General features: G+C 49.8%; 1 protein-coding gene across 8 annotated transcripts in view; it reads left to right on the top strand.

Moving 5' to 3' along the window:
• TMEM164 (transmembrane protein 164) overlaps positions 1-21,470 on the top strand; it is a 148,352-nt gene extending 126,882 nt beyond the window's left edge. For all 8 annotated transcript variants that reach the window (XM_031675463.2, XM_072956812.1, XM_072956817.1 and 5 more), the window contains 2 exons: positions 15,182-15,282; positions 16,982-21,470. In XM_031675463.2, coding sequence (XP_031531323.1) covers positions 15,182-15,282; positions 16,982-17,188 — 308 coding nt within the window. In that variant the 3' untranslated portion in view covers positions 17,189-21,470. The remainder of the gene's footprint in view (positions 1-15,181; positions 15,283-16,981) is intronic.
• The last annotated feature ends 369 nt before the right edge of the window (positions 21,471-21,839 follow it).

The following is a 21,839-nucleotide window of genomic DNA, read 5'->3' as shown; positions in this document are numbered from 1 at the left end:
TGCCACTCACCCCTTCATATTTCAGGTTTCTGACCAAGGGCAGGTCACCCAGGGAACAATAGGAGTGGGAAACTGTGGCGCTTTCCTATTTGCTGACTAGGCACCAAGGGCCTCTGATGCGGGCGGGGCTGCCCTCGAGCTTGCAGCTTTGGTCTTGACACCTAGGTGAGCTTCCTGAGCCAGTCCCTGAGAACCTAAGGTGGCCAGATCTGTAGAGCGGGCCTGAACTTACTTTCCACCCAAAGGGACTGAGAAGCTAGCAGAGAGAGGAAGGTGAACAGGCCTGGCTGCCCAAAGAGGCAGGTTGTTCTGAGACATGCACAATGAGAAGAGCGTGCTGCCCGCTATGAAGCTAGACTGCCTGGTTTCAGATCTTCGTTCTGGTGCTTTGTGGCTGTGTGACCTTGGCTAAGTTCCTTAACTTCTCTGGGCTTCAGTCTCCTCAATTGTAATATAAGAATACAGTTGAGTCTTGAACATCACAGAGGTTAGGGGTGCTGACACTGTCAAAAATCTGTGTATAACTTTGACTCCTCCAAACTTAACTACTAATAGCCTACTGTTGACTGGCACCTTACCGACAACATAAACAGTCGATTAACACGTTTGTATGTTATATGTATATGTATCATATAGTGTATTCGTACAATAAAGTAAACTAGAGGAAAAGATTATTAAGAAAATCATCAAGGAAGAGAAAATACATTTGCAGAGCATATATATATGTATTTATTTATTGAAGAAAAAAACGTTTAAGCGGATCCGCAGAGTTCAAACCCATGTTGTTTAAGGGTCAACTGTTCTTCCTCAGAGAGTCGTAATGAGCATTAATTATGTATGTATGTTAATGTATGCAAAGCAGGGGGGACGGGAGAGGTGAAGGGTGCCCTCAGCCCACCAGGGAGTTGCCGGCCATAGTACAAGAGTTCAGGTGATGGGTCATGGGGTCCAAGCTGGTGTGGAGGGAGGCTCAGCTTGGAGAGAGCTGATGAACAAGGAGGAAATCCATAGGGGGAGGAAAGGGCCACCAAAAGGCTCAGAGGTCACAAGGAAGTCCGTGGGCAGGTGCATGGTAGAAATGAGGATATGAGAGCTGAAACTCTGGGAGGTTGTGGTCAGAGGATCCTGCCTGAGGCGGGGCAGTTGGCAGTGCTGACCAAAGCTGGTTGTGGGGAACAGGGTGGAGTAGAGGTGCAGGTGGGCAGCGTTGAGGAAGTTCAAGAGGCTGTGAGGTTAGGATGTTGGAAATGGCACCTCCGTGGCTGTTGAAATCACCCAAAATGCTGGCAGCCAAAGGCCTAGCGTGGGAACGGAAGGCTGTGAACCAAGAGAGACTGACCTGGGATGAATCTGATCGTGACCTGGAGGACAGCAGGTAACAGTGATGAGGAAGAGGGGCTGAAGCTTGAAAGGAGGAGAAAAGAAAAGAGTAAACATCTAGAAGCAATAATGGGGGGCTAGAGGAATCTCCAACCCCCCTTGTACCCCCCCCACCCCCAAAAAAAGCTTGCTGTGAGACTAGAGGGATCAGAAAGAACAGCCTCTGTTCAGAGCAGCCAAAGGGAGAAGCAGTGTCCTCAGAGGAGAGCCGGGTCTCCTTAGGGTGAGGAGGTGGAAGGGCCATTCTGTGTAGGGGCAGCAGGTCTAGGCGCATTTGTTGGTGGGGCCTCCATCGTGGGTTTCCATGCGTTTCCAGCGGGATGGCTTGGACAGAAGCCAGCTTGAGGACCTGAAGGGCTGGTGGCGCAAATCCCCCTCTCCGGAAACTCCCCTTTCTCTTTTCCCAGGTTTTGTTTTGTTTTGTGTGTTTTTTTGGTTGGTTCATTGTGGCCATTTTTATTTAAGCAGGGTTTCTTAACCTGGGGTCCGCAACTAGGAACTAAAGGGCCCATTAACTGGGATGAGAAAAATAATCACATCTTTGTTTTCACTAACCTCCAGCAGAAACGCAGCACATGAATGTAGGTATTAGCCATACCTGCGGCTTTGTTGTCAATAGCAATCGCAGATGGCTTCCTATCACGTTACAGTCATTGCAGACAGCTCGGAACACTGTTTATGATCATCACTGCTTTGAAATGATGGTGGTTGCTAGATCTTATTATTAAACACATTAGTAGAGAAACACATAAATACTACGTTACAAATCTGTTTAAACATTTTGATAACCGTGTGTTATTGTCATTGCCTTCTTTTGTAACCCTTTGCCTTTAATTTTATGGGTTTAAAACATTTGTTCCGAGAAGGGATTCATCAGTGTCGTGTTTCCAGAGGGGTCCCTCCCTGCCTAGTGTGAGGAAGGTAAGAAGTCCTTCCTCCAACCTGCTTGCAAATCCCTTTCTGTCTCACTAGAGGGCACTCTGGTTTCACACTTGGGGAACAGTGGACTCAGGCTTGCCATGGGGTGAGCAGGTTGTTGTTGAAGTGCAGACAAATCATATGTCCTTCGGGGACATTTCAGGTAACTGGGGGATAAGAACCCCAATGTTGTTTGACCTGGGCAAGCCACTTCTCTTGAATGGGCTTTAAGCTTCTCTCCTGGGGGGTGAAGTTTGGGATACAGCCCCTGTGATAGGTTGGTTCTAGGACAGTTAAAGCAAGAGCACTTTGTTCCATGAAGGCTTGAAAGCTGTCTTCAGTACCGACCTCAGTTCCAGGTTGTGCCACCTGTTTCTCCCCCAACCCAGGCTAGCGCATTGCCCCTCCTGTCTAACTAGCATTAGGATGCCAAGAAAGTTCTTTCACTGGTTTCCCAGTTCTACTTTGCTCGTCAGGCGAGGGGCAGGGTAAAGGAGAGGTAGATTCTGAAGGCTCCTGAGGGGTGAGTGGGTGCGGGAAGAGCTGAAGAATTTGAAAAATAGGCTCAGGGCTGAAACTTGTGCGGGAGGGTGGGTATGTGAGTTTCTGAAGACCGTGGGGTTTTCCCCGCTGAAGAGGAAGTATTTGAGGCTCAGGAGTGATTTGTGGAGAGGGGATTAAATCAGGCATTTCCTGCCTCAGTTTTATCAGCTTTCAGCAGACACCGCTCCTCACACCTGGCCAGACTGGGGCCCCTCTACTGGTAGCTTTCCCCAGACCTTTTGGTACCTCTTCCAGGACGCCCCCTAGGGCTGGAGGACCTAGCGTCAGAAACACCTGAAGAGGGGTGGGTGGGTAACAGCTCAGTGGTAGAGCGCTTGCTTAGCATGCATAAGGTCCTGGGTTCAATCCCTAGAACCAACTTTTTTTTTTTAAAAAAAAATGGTTGATTAGAATCACCTGAGGTTATTGTTACTAAGATGGAAATTCCAGAGCCCACCCAGATCTCCTCGATTCGAGTCTCTGAGCAGGGCCCAGATATCAGCATTTTCCATGGGTTTTCTAGGACAGGTTTTCTCAGCGTGTGGACCCTGGACTGGCAGTAGCAGCCTAACAGGGAACCTGTTAGAAATGCAAATTCTCAGATCCCCGAGTCCAGGCCCTTCCCCAGACCTACTGAATCAGAAACTCTGGGATGGGGCCCAGCAAGCTGCCTCTTAACAAGCCCTCCAGGGGATTGTGATACAGACTGGAGGTTCAGGCTCATTGCCTCAAATGATCTAAGAGCTGGCTCCCCCTTGCTGAAAGCCCCACAGAGACCCAGCAAATACTAACTGCATAACGTGTGAGGCACAGTGGGGGTTATGCTTCAGTAGCACTTTTCTCTAGAGTATCTCCGGGTTCCTTTAGCTTTTCTGATCCTACAGTTCTTCTGCCGAGTAGAGTAAGCTAGAAATTCCCTGGCAGTAGGACTCTGACGCTTAGAGGGGTTTTGATCCATGTAAGCGGTCACAGAGCAACTTGGGACGAGTAGAAGCTGGGACTTGGGTCTTTGGACTCCAGGGCTTGTTCTGCTAGGCCAGGTCTGCCTGCTGGATTTGAGAGTGAAGCCTGGCCTGAGTGGGCTCTCCAGCCCCTCAGGGTAGAAGGTCAACAAGGTGGACCTTCCATGTGGGCACACAACTCTGGACGAAGGGAAAGCTGACTTGGGTCTGCTGCACTTAGTGGCCAAGAATTGGAATCACACATCCACGATTATCTTGAGGTTGCACCACGCAGAGATCTATCTGCTGGGTAACTAAGGCTAGCAGATGCTCGAAATGAAGGTGTCTCATTTAGAGGGCACCCAAGATTAGATGGCATTGTCGGAAGCTAGACTTGTCATTCTCTTCTCTGTCCCCAAACCTACACCTTCACCGATGTTCCCTATCCTGTGGGGTGGTACCAACACTCACTCATGACCCAGGCCACAAATCTGAAGATAACCAATGGCCCTTGACTCTTTTTCCCCTCATCCAGTCAGTGACCAGATCCTGTCAGTAGGACCTCCTGATCATTTCTCAAGCTCGTTCATACTCCTACTTTCTTTAGTTCAGATCAGATTATCCCTGACTTCGTCTATTTCAACAGCCTCAACACTGGTCTCCCTACCTCCAGTCTCGCCCTATTTTGATCAGCAGCCCGAAGGCGAGCTCTGTCCCTTGCTAAGTAAAGCATGGTCTGAGGACTGGCAGCACCTGGGAGCTAGTTAGAAATGCAGGCTCTCTGGCTTCCACCCCAGACCTCCTGCCTCAGAACCCACCCATCATCTCAGGTGATTTTGTAAAGTCCAAAATAATCTAATGTAGCAAACAGAATTCTTAAAGAGCTGGCCTTCAACTGTTTATCCCTCTTTCCCACTTGATAGTCCATTGATAGTGAACTGTGTAAAGTTCTCGAACATACTAAGCTGCTCACTTCATTCTTTCAGCAAGTATTTATTGAACCCCTTGCTTTGTGTCAGGCACTTACTGGGGATAAAGCAGGGAGTCAAGTGGATACAGGTTCTTGCTTTTGTAGGAAGAGACGGTGAAGACATGCGTAGAATATATAGTTATTCAGATGATGTTCAGTGTATAGAAGGAGGGATAAAGCAGGGTAGGGGCTACAGCACTGCTGAATGAGTGGAGAGAGAGTAAAGGAAGGCCTCACTGGGAGGGTGACATTTGAGTGAAGGCTTGCAGGCTTCTGAATATCTGGGGGAAGAATATGCCAAGCAGAAGAAATAACAAGTGTAAAGGCCCTGAGACAGGAGGGTTTCTAGAATATTCCAGCAACAGCAAGTAGGTCAGCATGTCTAGAGCTGTGTGAAGGAAGGGGAAAGTGGTAGGAGATGAGGTCAGAGGGGTGATGTAGGTGAGGGGAGATCATATATAGGGCCGCATAGATCATTGTAGGGTTTGACATTTTCTTAGGGAGGTGGGAGGCCATTGGAGGGTTTTGAGCAGAAAACTCACATGATCTGAGTTAATTTTTCAAGGGATCACCCACCCAGTTGCTATGCTGAAATTAGACTGTAGGGGATAGAAGTAGAGAGACCTATAAGTGATGTTTGTAATAAAAGAGGAAGGAGATCCTAGTGGCTTGGCCTAGGTTACTAGCTGTAGAGGCAGAGGAAAGTCATTGGATTCTGGATACATGCTGAGGGTACAGCCAACAGGATTTGCTGACGGGTCAGATGTGGGATGTGAGGTGGGGGCAGAGGATGGTCAAGGATGACTCTAAGGTTTTTGGCCTGAGTAACTTAAATGAATTACCGTTTATTGAGATAAGGAAAACTAAGAGAAGGGGTTTTGTGCTTGTTTATTGCTTTTTTGGAGGGTTGGGGGAGGAAGTGCTCTTTTAGTTATCTGTTGTTATGTAACAAACATCCCCAGAACTTAGTAGTTTAAAACAATGACTTATTTTTCACAGTTGTGTAGGTTGACTGGGTCATTTTTCGTTGTGGACTGAATATTTGTGTCCTCCCCTCAAATTCATATGTTGAAGTCCTACCCCCTAGTGTGATGATGTTTGGAGGTGGGGCCTTTGGGAGGTAATTAGGGTTGGTTGGGGGTGGGACCTTCATGAATGGGATTAGTGCCCTTATACAAAGAGGCCAGAGAGTTCCCTAGAGAACATATGAGAACACAGCAAACAGATGGCTGTCTATGAACAAGGAAGTGGGTTCTCACCAGATACCAAGTCTGCTGGTGCTTGATCTTGGACTTTACAGCCTCCAGTACTGTGAGAAATAATTTTCTGTTGTTTAATCTTATGGTATTTTGTTACAGCTGCCCAAGCTGACTAAGACATTTTTCTACTGGTCCTGCCTGGGTTCAACTGGGACAGCTGGGCTGGCTGGGCCTCTGTTCATAAGGCCTTTCATGGCATGGTAGGGGGTCTCAGCAGCATTCCAAGAGGGCAAGTCCCACTGCATGAGAGTTTATCAAACCTCTCCATCTTTTTGATGAAGTCCCATTGACCAAAGCAAGTTGCATGGCTGAGCCAGATGGGCCACATGGCCAAATCAGGGTGGGAGAAGAAGACATAAGGGTATGGATCCTGGGAGGGTATGATTCACTGGGAGCCAGTACTATAATGATCTGCCATAGGAGCCACCATCAAAAGCTGGGTTTAAGAATAAGATGTCCGCTGAGATATCCAAGTGCAGATGTTGAGTAGATTGTGAGCTATGTGAGCCTGGAGTTCAAGACAGAGGTCCAGGCTGAGATAGAAATGTTGGAGTCATCAGCTGGTAGATTGTGTTAAAGCCATGAGATTGGTTGAAGTCAGCTAGGGAATCAAAAGTATATAGAGAAGAGTTCTGCAGCCTGGTCCTCTCCATCATTTAGAGATCAAGGAGATGAGAAATCAGTAAAGGAGACTGAGAAGAAGCAGGCTATGAGGTAGAAGGAGGACTGAGAGAGCAGCATTCCAGAAGCCAAGTGAAGAATGTTTCAAGAAAGAAAGTGTAAATGCCATGATGAGGCCTGAGAATTGGCCATTGGATTGAGCAATGAAAAGGTGATCTGTGACCTTGATAGGGACTCTTGGTGGAGTGAGGGGTTGGGAGGTAGGAGTAGAAGCCTGATTAGAGCAGTTTAAGAGAAACTAGGGAGAGAGGAATTGTCAACTGGGAAATATAGATGAGTGCTGTCTCATAAACCTACGTTGGCCACATGTAATTTCAAATGTTCTAGTAGTCACACTAAAACAATGTAAAAGAAAACAGGTGAGGATTTTCAATCATGTATCTTATATGTTATTTAACCCACTATATTCAAAATGTTATCATTCCAATATAAAATTATTACCAGGATATTTTATAACCTTTGAAATCCAGTGTGTATTTTATCCTAATTGTGCATCTCAATTCAAACGAGCCACATCTCAAGTGTTTAATAGCCACATGTGACCAGTAGCTACCATATAAACAATTCTTTCAAGGAGTCCTTCGGTAAAGATGAGCTCAGGAATGAGGTGGTTGCAGTGGGGGAAGTGAGGTCAAGTATTCATCTGTTTTTGAATGGGAGCTGTTAGAGGATGTTTATATGCTAATGGGAACTATCCAGTAGAGAAGAAGAAATTGTTGATGGAGGGGAAAGAGGAGACAGTTGCTGGAGTGATACTGAATAGGTGAGAGGGGATGGGATTTGGATCTGAAAGGGAAGGGCTGCCTTGGCTGGGGTCCTGGGCAGCTCAGCCATGGTAACAGGGTGAAGGCCGAGCATGGTGGGCACTGCTGCAGAGAAGCAGTCAGATGTGATCAGGAGAGCTTCTGGAAGTTTTTGTCTGGTTCCTTTTTTTCTCAGTGAAATAGGAATCGAGGTCATCCATCTGAGAGTGAGGCCGAGATAGAAGTATTGAAGATCTGAGAAGAGAGGAGAAAATATTAAATGGTGGCCTGAAAGAGTGAAAGGACCTGGGAAATGCAGTATAAGATTGCCTCGCACCAGGAAAGACGCACCTGAGGTTTGCCATCATGAGTCTGAAGTGAGAATAGGCAGCACTGTTGTCCTCCAGCCACGTTTGGCTGTGTGGGTGCCAGCAAGGTGGGGGAGGGCGTTAGGAGTTGACCAGGGCGGGGGTTTTCCCAGATGAGTATGACAGTGGGAGGGGCCCTGAAATCAAAGGTGGATGCCAGGGATGATGAGAGTGATGGGCCATGGAGTTTAAGGAGGGAAGCGGGAACTGTGAGGGACAGCAAAAAAGACGGTAGAACCAATGGATCACAGATTGTATTGGGGTCAGAAAAGTGCTGGGGTCAGGGTTAGAGAGGGTGAGCTGGAGAGAGAGAAGCTGGACTTCATGAGAGGCTGCAGGTACTCATAATTAGATCTCAGGCAAGACCATGAGAATGAGTGGCCGAGGCGAGATGGGGACAAGATCACTGAGGAAAGGAGGCCAGGAAACTGAGAGTCCAGGGTGCTGGAGGCTTCACTGTAGACATATGTTGATATTATCGAGAGAGATGACAGGAGTGGTTTTGGAGAGGAGGGTACTGACCTAGGTACTCATAACCTCAAGGAATATTAAGGGCCGTGACCCATATGTCTGAAGACAGTTGTAAAGGGAAAGTCTAGTGGGTGGGACAGTGTGGTGGTCGTAGGGTTTTAAGGAGAAAGGAAGGCCAGTGGTCTGGAAAGAGCAAAGCAAAGAAAGAAGTTACCTACTCTATCTGCACGGGCCAAAGGAGAAAAACCAGTGACTGGAGGGCAAGAGATGAAGGAGGCTCCCTGTGGGGAGATGTAGGTCGGGTAAGAGCAAAAGGATGGCGAGGACATTCACAGAAGTGACTGAAATATTGGGAATTTGGCTCGTGATTTCTGTGACTTTCTAAATCCTGTTCCCTTTTACTGGAATTCCCTTTCTTACCTTGTGCACCTGGGAAGCTTTTCCTCATGTTTTACATCCAGCTCCTGCATCACTACTTTCCTGAGACTGCCATAGCCAAGACGACCAGTGACTAGCGTGTTGCCAAACCCAGTGGAAGTGTTTGCGTCTGTGGAGAAGTGTGTTCCCAGTGGAATTTTCTGTGATGATGGGGGTGTTCTGTCTCAGCACTGTCTAGTATGGTAGCCACTAGACGCATGTGGTTATCCAGCACTCGAAATGTGACTGATGCTACTGAGGAGCCACATTTCTAATTGTATTTCATTTTAATTTCATTTAAATGTAAATTGCCATGTGTGGCTCATGGCAGTTTTTCATCTTGTATTCAGTCCTGTCTTCTCGTGGGTCACCTCTCTCCTGGCAACTGCTGTTTTCCAGGACCTGTCCTTGGTCATTTAATCTCATTCTGTGGGCCCTTCCTTGTCGATCTTATCCAGACCCCAAGCTCTGTTTCTGGGACATCTCTCACTCCTGAACGCTAGACCTGAACATCCCCAGCCGATCGGAGAAGTCCGCCCAGGTATCCATAGGCATTCAGTGTCAGCGTGCCCCCAACTTGAACTCCTCTCTCCCTTGACTCAACTCGTCTCAGTTACTGAAGTCGGAGACCTGGCTGGGAGTCCCCCTCGATGCCTGCTTCATGTCAGATGAATTGCCAAGTCATCGATCTCTGCAGCAGCATCTGAATTGGTCTTCAGTCTTGTCCTTCTCCCATCCACCATCCACACCACCGCCAAAGCAGCCCAGCTAGCTGAAACATATACTCGACCTTGCACTCTCCTGTTTCAAACCTCTCAAAGCCTTCTCGCTCTGTATCAGCTAAAGGCCGAGTTCCAGGCACGGCAGACAAGGCTCTTCATGACCTGACCCCACCTGCCTGTCTCTCTGGCTTCCTCTCTTGACACATGTCCCCTCCCACTTGATGCTCCAGTAACACAGACCTGCTTGGGATTACATGCAAACGGCATGCTGTTTCATGCCTCCACACCTCTTCTTAGACTGTACTGCCCAGTACATCCTTTCCTCCCTTTAAGCTCCTTTCCCATCTCCTCCCTTTTCATCAAACCTCATCGCAGCTGTCATCTTCTCCAGCTCCCCTTCCTTGGCATCCCCATGACTTAGCGTGCTTCCCTTATTCCATCATCTCATTGCTCCCATGTCAGCTACAGAGGACTTCTGAAGGGCAGGGTCCGTCTTTGCCTCCATATCCCCACTTCCTAGCATGGAATCTGGCACCCAGTGTGCACCTTATCAGTGTGGACTGAATGGATCACATGCAGAAGTGAATGAGTTGAAGGAAGTGGGAAAAAGATTAGAGAATAAGATGCCACCCTGCTCAGTCTCAGCACCTTGGTGTAAGTCCTACCTGGGTGGGATTAGAGGATGCAAGAAAGAGCCCTTGGGAGAGGCCCCTGGGGATAGGTTTTGGCTGCTGGTGGTGCAATTGACTTCTCTCCCAGCTTTGTGAGCTTCCTTGTGGCAAAAATTGATTTCAGAAAAAGCTATTATCTCGGTTTCCCCCTACCTTTAGAGCTGAAAAGCTTCTATCCTCCTGGGATAGAAGATACTGGCAGAAAGTGTCACATTTATTTTTTCTTAAAGTAAAAAAAAAAAAGTTTTATGTGTTTAATTTTTCTGAAAGTGCTTAAGTTTCTATTTTCCTTTAAAAGAAAACTGGTTTTTCACTGAGATTATCCCAAGGGCCACATCCAGGTATATATAAAAAAAGAGTGATGTGCACTTGCATACAATTTGCATACATCTAGGTAGACTGGGTCATCTATCCACACGGTGCTTTCTTTTTTTTTTTCCCTTTTATTTTTCAAAGAAATTGAATATTTGATCACCTTTCCAATGAAAAGTACCAAGAGCAGTGAAAAGGCAGAGGAAATCACAGTGATAGTTCCCCTTCGAAGAAAAAAAATCACCTCTTTACAAGATTGCCAGTCTTCTTGCAGGCTTTTGTGAGATTTGGGGTGGCTGTGGTTGCCATGATAAAAATAGCCACCACCTGTGTGCCAGGCTAGCTGCTGTATTTACTTTTTTATATCTCTTCTTTCACTTGGCAGCCCCAAGAGATACGTTGCTCCCTCCAGTCTACCTGCAGGAAAACAGGCTTAGAGGGTCAGCACAGCGCTTTGGCCCAGGTCACCCCTGTAGGCAGTGGCAGAGGCAGGATTCAAACCCAAGGCTGTAAAGACCCCAAGCCCTTTGTTTTAAACCACTAAGCTATAATTTCCATCTTCGACGGACCGTTTGGTGTTCTGTCACTTACACTTGCCATTGTGCACAAGGGACTTTGCACACAGGTATGTAGCTGGTCTGGTTGTGATTTGAATGGCAGCAGACTATTGCATAATATTGAGGTACCTGAGTTACTTGTCTCCCCAGTCAGTTTCCAGTGTTCCAATGTTACAGGTGGTGCAGGTGTGAGTATCTTTGTGCAAATAAGGGCTGTTTGTTGTATGTTTGAGGCATTCACCGGTAGTCCTCAAAGGAGCATTGTTGAGCCAAAGATTTAGAGTCTTACAGATGCTCCAGAAAGTCTGTGCCACTTGTTTCCCAGGCAGCATTGATCATTTGAGTACCTGCTGCGTGCCAGGGGCTGGAGGTGGGGAGGTGATTCAGAAATGGCCCCTCCCTCAGAGAACTGATAGTCTTATGTGAGACAGATGATGCAACACAGAATGAATGGAACTGAAGCTGGGGTTTGGACTCCAGGCAGTGAGAGCGCTGAGAAACGTGACCCCTGGCAGTGTCCAAGCCAGTGTCTGAGCATTCCTTTCCCCCATATCACAGTGTGGGAAAGGGTCAGGGGCTTTAGAGCAAGGGAGGGTTGCTGAAGCCCAGCTGAACACACTTCCCCTCCCGTCCTTTCCCTGCAGGCACCACCAGGCCCTGTCACTGCTGCCCAGCTGCTACCGCGGGGAGCCAAGCAGAGGCTGGAGGGATGGGACACCTGGGGAAACCAGCTCAGGGCTCTAAGTACATGTTGGTCCTCCAGGTTCCCTCTTCCCCCATAATGTCCCTTGCAGCCAGGGTGACAACATGGTGCCCAGTTCCCACTCATTCAGCAGACAGGAAAGTGCACAGTGTCAGTGCCTGCCCAGCACTGTCTAGATGCTAGGAAAACAGATGAATCCCACTCGGTCCTCTACCCCAAGACGCTCATCTAGACAGGTGGACAGACAAGGAAAGAGATGGTACAACTTGGTGTGATGGAGGTCTGGACAAGTGGCAATGAGGACGTTGATCAGTGAATCCCTTGGCAACGTCCGAGAGCCCGGGGCTCTGCTGTTGGGACTTCAACTTCAGTGCTGCCCATCTCCCAGCCTCGGTTTGTCCATCTACAAAATGGAGGGATGAGTCCAGTACCCACCAAGGGCCTTCTAACCCTGATGTACTGTGAGCCTGCCTCTTGTTCCATAGCAAGCCTGGCCTCTCCCCAAGAAGAGCCAGCGGGCTTCAGTCACCCCATCTCTCTCCTCTCCTCCCCTCTGCACTCGCCCCGCCATGTTCTGCTCACTCGGTCTCCATGTGTTCCTGTGACTTCGGGTCCTGTTCTGCGCTATGACACCTACATCTGGATGTTCAGCCCCATCCTTTTCACTGACTTTGTGATTTATGTACTAATGAAAATAATCAGCATGTGTTAAGTCCCAGGTGTGACATTACAATCATGACTTGAATGATCTTATCTACTTGGCAACCTTGTGAAGTAGGCAGTGGTACCCCATTTTGTAGATGAGTGACACTGAGTTCAGGAGATAACTAAGGCTTGCCCAAGGCCCTGAAGTCGATAAGTGACAAGAGCCAGGATTTGCAAACCTGTGTCTGCCTGGCTCAGTGCCCACACTGTCACCTGTCATGCTGTATTTCCCAGAGTGTATCCGGCCACCTAAGAGACACTTCCATTTGGGTAATTCACAGACACATTGATTTCAACATGTCTAAAATCGACCTCATTTCTCTACCTTCTATCCCAAATCTGCTTTTTCCTCTCTTCTCCATTGCAATAAATGGCACCATCAACCCAATGATGGCCCAACTGGAACCCTGGGGGGTCTTCCTGGATCTTTCCTTATCCTCCCTTCCCAACATTCACATCCTGGTCATTTTTCCATCCACTCTCCTCCAGCCCCACTGCTCTGATCTTCAAAGCCACTTATCCTCTCCCCCTCCTTCCTGCAGGGTCTGCCCGCCTCTGCGCCTGGACACTGTCTGCCCCAGCCCCTCCCCCGCCCACATCCGATCCTATCGCTCCTGCTTCAGACCTGCTGCTGCTTTGTGCGGCTCTGCAGCAGAGCTCAAAGCTGGCCACCCATGGACTGAAATCCTTCCAAGAAGACATGTTTTGTTTGATCCATTGAGCATTTTTAAAACATTTTGAACTATTTGCCAACATTTAAAAATCAGGAAATTCCATATGAAAGTTCCTACTTCTGGCTTCTCTTGCAAAAGTGAAAACACTGGCAATGCTGGGCCCACGTCCCCATCGGGCAGTGATGGGGTGAAGCGGAGTGGTGGCTGCCCTCTTCAGAAGGGGCTTGGGCTTTCCAGTTGGCCAGTCTCCTGCATCCCTTATACCTCATAGTCCCTGGTCCCTCCCCTGCTCCCAGTTACCTGCCTGAGACTTGAGGCGTTTAGGGTCATGACCCCACAGCGTGAGATGAAGCCCAGAGCCCTCAGTGTGGCTCCAGAGGTCCTACGTGGCCCAGCTTGGAGTGGACCAGCGCTACCAACCTCTGAGTCTTACTCCTGCTCACTACCTCATCACCCTGTCCCCTGTACTCCCGACTCTTTCCCGTAGTTCTCTGAATTGTCTTGCTCCCTCAGCTGTCTGCCTTGGTGTAGGTTGCTGCTCTGGAATGCTTAGGTCCCTCTTTTAGTGATGTTTGTCCTTCACTCTGCTCTGTGCCCCCTCCACCAAGAAGCGGTCCTTATCCCCACCCCACCCCCTTCCCCAAGCTGAGTTCTGTCCTCCCAAATTTATGTGGTGCAGACCTCGGTCATTGTGACCATCATACGGGATTCTCATTGTTGCCTGACTTGTCTGCCTTCCCCACCAGTTGTGGTTCTGAGGCTACAGGAAGCCTGTCTTCTTTATGTTCCTGTCCCTAAAGCATGGCCCAGGGCTCAGAATATAATAGGTACCTAGGGGTAACTGGTGAATGAATGGATGAATTGGCAAAAGACTGACTTGGGAAAATCCTACTCCAAGATGTTATGTTGCCACCTGCTTGTCTGGGGTGGAGGTTCCTTTTGTTCTGGAGCACCCCCATTATAGGACACAATCTCCCACAGCATCCTGTCAGCCATACCTCTGCTCTGCAAGGTCTAGAATACATCCAGGCCTCCTGGGATGGTAGTTCTGAGTGACAATCGAGGGAAAATATGTCATTCTTGTTCCAGGGGGAGAGAGTTGTCTCACGGTTGGGAAGTGGCACAGCAATTGAATATAGCACATTCTTTAGTTGTTTAAATATTAATAATGATGTGGTAATGACAGTACCTGGCACACAGTGAACACTTTGTACCAGATTGCATACTAAGAGCTCTCAGTATATTCTTTCCTTTACTCCTCACAAAAACTCTAAGAAGTAGCCCCATTTTACAGACAAGTAAACTGAGGTTCAGGGAGTTGAAACAACTTTTCCAGGGTCACACAGCCAGTAAGTGGTAGAATCCAGGTGTGAAACCAAATCTGTCTGACATCAGAGTTAACGTTCTCAGCCCCCACGCCATGCTTCCTTAGTGACCTTTCTCTTTGGAAACATGAGGAAATGTAAGTGTGGAAACGAAGGATACACACTTATGCCTACAGTAAGATTCCAGTTAGCAATCAAAGGGAGAAAGGAAAGAAACTCCTAAGGCCTAGGGAAAGCAGCCAAGGAGAGACACCCACGTGTTAGCAGTGGTCACATTCAGCTAGTAGAGTGCTGGTGGGGGTGTTCATCTTGTTTTCCATCTCATTTCTACTTTTTAACATTTTCTAGATTTCCTTTAGTAGGCATGTACAGTCGTGTCCCGCAGTATCTGAGGGGGACTGGTTCCAGGACCCTTACGATACCAAAATCCACAGATGATGCTCTAGTGCCGTATAGTCAGCCATTCAATCCATGGATTTTGCATCTACAGATTCAACCAACCAAGCACCAGTGTGGTTGGTTGAATCTGGGCACGTGAGATCCACTGATGCAGAGGGCCAACTGTGTTACATTTACAATAACAGTGTAAAAAAATCCTGCCTTTGTAATGGCCCCAGCATCACATGGCAGAGCGGAGGTTGGGAAGGGGTATAGGAGTACCCAGCTAATCAGCGCGACTGTCTCTTTGAGCCGCCGTGGCGGGGCAGCAGAAGCGGGTGATTAGCAGGCGGCACCTGTGGCCTCAGCACCTGCACCCTCGCGGGGCAAGGGAGAAGTGGGTCACCAACCCTGCTGTCTCATCGTCTCCTTTTTTCCTCCAGGTGCTTATACCCCGGAGCCCCTCAGCAGTTTCCGGTGGGCCCTTCTTTCAACTGGCCTCATGTTCTTTTATCACTTCAGCATCTTGCAGATCCTGGGCCTGGTAAGTTTGGTTCTATCCCCTTCTATCCCCTCTGTTTGGAGTTCTTCATAAATCTTGATAATCCTGGTTGGCGCTGGTGTATCGTTTTGTTTTGAAAATACAAGATGCCAAAGGCCAGGCTGTCAGATTGTTGTGTCTGGGTTGCTGATTTACGATCCACAGCCTTGGCCTCTTCAGAGAGTTTTCTGAATCCTCCAGTAATGACTGTTTCTTTCATCCCTGGGGAGGCAAGGAGGCCCTTCCCTTGTGGCCACTTGGATCGGAAATAGTGAGCTGCCTGGGAAAGCAGTTTGCTGTGGACCCCGCGGGGAGGCAGGATCCTAACCCTGGCCCTGGGCCTGGGGGGAAGCTTCTGACCTTGGGTCCTTTATGGGTCTGCTGCCAGGCCCTGAGTCGTGTGGCCGATGTAAGTGTGGTGTTGGGGACCCCGTGACATTCTGGGATGTTCATACCTGCCTGGAGTGTGCTTGATGGCTGGACTCAGTAGTTGAGTTATCCACAGCCCGAGATTGCTGAGTGCATGGGCGTGTCTCTTGGTGGCAAAGGGAGTAGCAGGAGCTGGGGGTCTGGAGACCCAGGTTCAAGTCCTGGCTTTGCCACTGCTCTGGGTGAGTCACCTCATCCTTGAGGACAGAGAGCTCTCTGCCCCGCTGTGACACGGTAGAAAACCCCCCGCCTCCCTGAGAGGTGGTGAGGACTTGTCTTTAGCCTGAATGGGCTTGAAGGGCTTTGGATGGTGGGACCGTGCCCGTCCTCGGGCGGGAGTGGCACGTCTGGGTTGGTGTGCAAGCGGCATTCCTGGAGCACTAGCCATGCGGAGCCTCGCGGGACCTAGCCGGACTCGGGCGTGTAACTGATGTCAGCAGCGCCTTTGGAGAAGTAGTCGTTTTCTCTTCCCTGACCTGGCATGTTGCTCTGCTCGGACTGGCCTGGGAGGGAGTTGGAGCTCCTTGTCAATAGCGTGAATGCTTCCTGTGCTCTAGGGAGGAAGCAGTATGACCTTCACGCCCTCACCATCACTCCTGCTCTCCATGGGGACTCCTTGATCTCAGAGGAGTCAGTGTCCTCATGTCACCATACATTCCATCCTCAGTCTCACCTCTGGGCCTGGCTCAGGCCACGCCTCCTACAAGGAAGGCTCTGTTCGCTCCATTCCTTTTCATGACCCCCATCCATCCTTCATAAGTCCATTCAGGTGTCACTTCCCTTGTGAAATCTTCTCTGAGGACTCAGTCCCCATTCCGTACATGCCTCGGATCTCACGGTGGGGAAGACCCGGTGAGCACCGTCTGCCTTGAGGTCACATGTTGTAGACCGATGACTCCATCCTGACTGGTCACTAGTTACACAGAGGCAGGGACCTTGCTGCTGACTGCTCTTTTATCCCATAGTACCTCTCACGGGACTAGGCACATAGTAAATGCTTAGGGACGGCAGCGGGCTCTGGGCCCAACCAGAAGGCAAGGCTGAGCAGAACGAAGCAGCTTTTCAGCTGGATGGCCTTCCCCATCACCTCCAAAGGGCTCTAGCCTTGACCCACTCAGAAAACCTAGGGGGAGAAAACCCCCAACTATGAACAGGTGGGGATTTGTCAATCCCTCCTTGTCTAGTCCCCACTAGGTAGACACGGCTGAACTGGCAGAAGCCAGAGGAAGCCTAAGGATGGTGAACGCTCACTCTACCTCCCTTGTCCCTGCAGGTCACCGAAGTGAATTTGAACAACATGCTGTGTCCGGCCATCTCAGACCCATTCTACGGCCCCTGGTATCGCATCTGGGCCTCGGGACACCAGACTCTCATGACCATGACCCACGGGAAGCTGGTCATCCTGTTCTCATACATGGCTGGGCCTTTGTGTAAATATGTGCTGGATTTGCTCCGGCTTCCAGCCAAGAAAATAGACTGAAGGTGCTTGTGTGTTTTTGTTTTGTTTTGTTTTGGGGTTTCTTCTTTCTTTTTTTCCTTTATCCCTGAGGAAACAAGTCCTGATTTGACTTGGAGGACACCCAGTTCTTGATGAAATCATGGGAGAGGGCAGTAGGGTATTTGGTGTATTTCTTTTTCCCTCCTCTCTGTCCCTTTCTTCCACTACCTTTCCTTCCCCAGCTCTTCCCCCAGGACAGCTTCCGGCACCTGGGGTGTCAGGCTGATGGCTGGACGTGTCCTCCTCCCCTTTGGCTCTCTCCCTGCTCCTAGTGGCCTTACATGGGTAGTCAGTGGCTTTCACTCTGCTTGTTGGTGCTTTACCAGCAGCCGGTTGAGGAGAAAGGGAACACAAGCAGTAGTCCTTTGGGCATCGAAGTGATGAGATGGGGTGTGTTTCGTTTCTCCACTGCCAGGGACCTCTGCTGGGGTCCCCTTTTGTCTCCAGCACAGCCCCCACCCTAAGGGGACTGAGGCCTTGTTTCTATACCAGCGGCAAGCTGAGAGCCAAGGGATTTCCCAGCTCGTGGCCAAAGTAGAACTGGCCAGATTCTTCCCACTGGTGTCCCATGACTCAAAGCAAGTAGCCAACCAGCCACTCCATCCAGGATACTGCCAGTGCTGGGAGGTGGGGGCGCTACCCAGCCCAGGGGCTAGATTCCACCCAGGAGGATGGAGAGTTGTCGGGATGGTGAATCCGAAAGTGAACCAGGTTGAAATGTCCACAGCCAACACTAAGCAGGACTTTTGGTAAATTCTGCTTGTGAGAGCTGAGAACTGACCCATATCCCGATCAGAAGTGAGCGTAGAAATTAATCAACTGAAGTGGTAACTTGAGAAAACTGTGATTTGAATTATATGCTTGCTTTTAGTTTAATGTTGATAATAGATGCCATTTTAATTTTGAGTGCCCCTTGAAGTTTCTCTCTTTCTTACTCTTTTTTTAAAGGCAGCTTCAGGGAAGGATGAGCTAGAGTTGGTTTTTTTTTTTCTTTTTGGTTTTTTTTTGTTTGTTTGTTTTTGGCTTTTGGGATTTTGTTTATCTGTTTATTCATTTGTTTTTGGATATTTGATTTTGGAGAATCCTTGCATTAGGTCCTTCTGGAGGGACTCCTGTTGATCCATTTCATCCCATTTTACAGGATCAGCATCTTGGATTTGGGATGATACTGATCTTGCTGTGTTGTTTCCCTAGGGCCAGATGTCATCTCTGCTGCCAGACTCAGCACTGTGTTGTTTAGTGTGGGGGCCATCACAGGCTCCCACCTTGCCCACCCCCAAAGGCTATGTCTAGGTTGAAAGAGAGGTACCAAGGAATCAGGTCCCCACAGGTGGAGGTTGAAGTGCTCTGAAAGGAAGACCTTTTGTTGCAAGACAGCCTGAATCATCCATGAACCTAAAGAAGGGAGGCAGTGGCTGGGCATTTGGTGACTCCTTGTTGGCTCTTACTTAGATTTCTTAAGAACAGAAGAAGTAGTTCTGTGACCTCCTCTGATGGGCCTCCCTCCCCTCTCCCACTCTAGACAACCCAGTTGTCCTGGGCCCATTCAGTATTTCAGGTGTTTTTGTACCAGACCTAGAGTGAGTTTCACTGGCTCAGTGGTCATGATTTTGACAGGTGGACCTACAGGAGGCAGCAGAATGGAGGAGTCTTTCCTAGCAAGGGCGAGGCCCAGGAAAGCAACCATGGCAGGGCCATCAATCAATTCCCAGGGTGTGGGGTTGCAGGAGGGGGAACCTGGAGTGCTTTGGCTCCCTGTGAGCTTCTCGTGACTCATAATACACTGTATTTTCTGCCATCTTTGAGGATCTGGCCGAGTTTTTCTTAGTGCCTCTCATCCCAGGGTCGCTTGCTTGAAGAGGCACCTCTGGTGTGGCTGGGTTTGCCCCGCCCACTGGCTGCATGTAGGCGTGGCTTAAGAGGAAATGCACAAGGCCTCAGCACCCCTTGGCCTCTTGACCAAAAGATAGGTTGGAAGGAGATCACTGGAGGAACTCCTGGGGTCTGTACCCAGCCAGGATGCAGAGTCTTTGCCTCAGCTGGGGCCAGCAGCCTGGGAGGGACATCTCCGCTGCAAAGGGCTCTCTCTTACCCCCTCTCCGTGTCCTGGTGCAGGATACCAATCAACCCGAGCTCTCCTCGCACTGGCATGCCTCTAAAAGCTCGCCTTTGCCCTGGCTGCAGCCCTGTACCCCATGCTGGCAGGCACTTTGCTGCTGCTTGAAAGAAAGGGAGAAAATGGAAGCCACATGCCTGGCTTGGCCAGGCCAGAGACAGATGCACCTGTCTGGGGCAAAGGGAAGTGCAGGGCTTCTGGGCCCCAGGTTGGCTCAGCAACATGTAGGGGGAAGGCCCCGAGGGGGGCCCCCGTCCCCAGGCTCCCCCGGGAGTCAGGCCAGTATTGAGGTGTTGGGGAGCAGCAAGCGTCTGCACTGGTCTGTACCTGACTCTTGGGCCGAGCCCATGTAGAGAGGTAACATGGCCAGACCCATGGCAGCCTGTCTTGCAGGATGGCCCCCGCAGTGGTGGGCCTGGGCTTACCAGTGCCTCCCTGGAGCTTTCCTGCTGATGCCAAGGAGGTTCCCCAGCCAGCCTGGCCAAGTTCCCATATGCCGTTTGCCAGCGTGTTGGAACTCTGTGTGTGTCTGAGCATCTCTAGAAGTGGACAGTTTCTTTTAAAACAGCCGTGGAAAGGGAAAAGTGTATTCCCTCCATTTGCCAGCGTGTTGGAACTCTGTGTGTGTCTGAGCATCTGTAGAAGTGGACAGTTTCTTTTAAAACAGCCGTGGAAAGGGAAAAGTGTATTCCCTCCAGCTCCCAGGTCGCGTTGGCTAAGGATCTGGGCCGGTGAGAAGAGTCTATTCAGCTGGCCAACTTGTGGCCTCAGGTCAGAATTACCTGCTTGCAGCCCCTCATCTACCCTAGATACTGGGTTCTGTACACCAAAGATGATCTGACCCATTTTCTTCTTGGAGGCCCAATGAGTGTTCCTCTGTCGGTCTGCAAGGAAGCCACAGGCTCAGTCTCCCTAAGTCAACCTTCTCTCTTTCTCCTGGGACTTCTCAGCATTCACAGAAGCTGCTGGCAGGGGAGTCAGGATGTGTGGGGCGGTTGGGGCACTCACCTATCCGGTAGCTCAAGTCTTTCTCTCAGATCATCCCTTTGGCCGCAGCCTCCATCAGGGGTCTTGCTGGTTTTGCTCATTGCGAGTTCAGTGTTGTGTGGAGTGGGCACAGCTGCCCGCAGGTCGCAGGTTGTCAGTCCGTCTCCACACGTGCTGGTGTTGGGGCCAGGCTGGCGGAAGACCCTTCCTCCCCCTCCCTCTCCTTCCCTTGGCCAAAAGCACTTCCTTGGATTTGTAGCCTTTGATCCTGATCCTGAGTCATCTGAAGGGGAGATGGGAGACGAGATGGGGAGGTGGGTGAGCGGAGAAGGGCTGGTGTGGCATTGCAGGACAAGACGCCATGGCTGGTTTTAGTAAATTGGGAGCCTGTGGAAGGGAGGTGTCCCACAGGCCTTCGCACACTCCTTGGCAGGGCCCCAGAGGACTGGGAAGTAGCTTCCTCACTGCACACCTTGCCCCGCCCTCTGGGAGCCAGGTAGGGTCCGTGAGAGGGAGCCAGCCTTCCCTCTTCTGTATATACAGTGAGCCACTTGTGCTCAGGAAAACCTAGTCGCTTGCTGTTGCTCTTGTGACACTTTCGTACACTGGTTTGCTACTCGTGGCACAAAACAAACAAAACAGAAAAGTCATTTCAAGCCAAGCTGTTGTTTTGGAAACCTGCTTTCTTTCGGTGTCTGTTTTGTATTCTACTTGAAAGAATTCTTCATTTATGTTGGTGTTACTGTGGTAGACAGAATAAGATAGCCTGATTTGTAATTCTTTCTGCCAGGAAATGGGCAGTTCCTTCTTCGCGCCCCTCGCCCCAGTCCTTGCTCGTTCCCAATGTGGGCTTGGTGGGTCCTGGGCAGACCCTCCCTGTCACCCGCCCCGACAGCAGCTCCCTTTAAACCAGTCTTTGTAATCCCCCTCAGCAGCTGCAGGATGAGTATTTTTGCCAAGCTGGTTCCTGGGTGCTCTGTGCCCCCACCAGTTTGTTCACCTCTTTGGAAATAAAAGGTCTTTAATTTGTGCACTTAGCATTCTGAATTTTGGTCTTAGGTGTTTTTGTTGTTAAGATTCCTGAATGAAAAGGAACCCTCACCATGGGACTTACTGTTAAATGTTTTCCTTCATTTACTGTTATTAAAAGATTTATGAGAACCCAGGAGTCTTGGCCTTGCTTCCCAGGACCCTCTCAGAAGGGCTTCTGCTCTGAAAAGTAGACAAGAGGGGCCGTTGGTCGCCGGGGCTGTGGAGGACCACCACGGGGCAGCTGGCGCACTCAGCACACCTCTGCCCTAGGAGTCACGTGGCTGGACGGGCGGCTTTGAATTCCACCAGGGCTGCCGGGGACCCGGCAGGCCTTGTGCTCTTAGCAGGTCTTGTCTGCTGGGGACATCTGCTGGGCTCGTGGTGCCCCACCTGTGCTGGGCCAAGCCACAGGACTGAGCTAGAGAAGACACCTCTGAAACTAGACGAGATCAGGCCCACTTACCCAAGTTTCCTGAGGGCCGGCTTGGTTCAGCACAG

This window comes from Vicugna pacos, chromosome X (assembly GCF_048564905.1).
Source record: "Vicugna pacos chromosome X, VicPac4, whole genome shotgun sequence".
In the NCBI taxonomy this organism is placed as follows: Eukaryota; Metazoa; Chordata; class Mammalia; order Artiodactyla; family Camelidae; genus Vicugna; species Vicugna pacos.
This window is presented reverse-complemented; position numbering and strand designations above follow the sequence as displayed.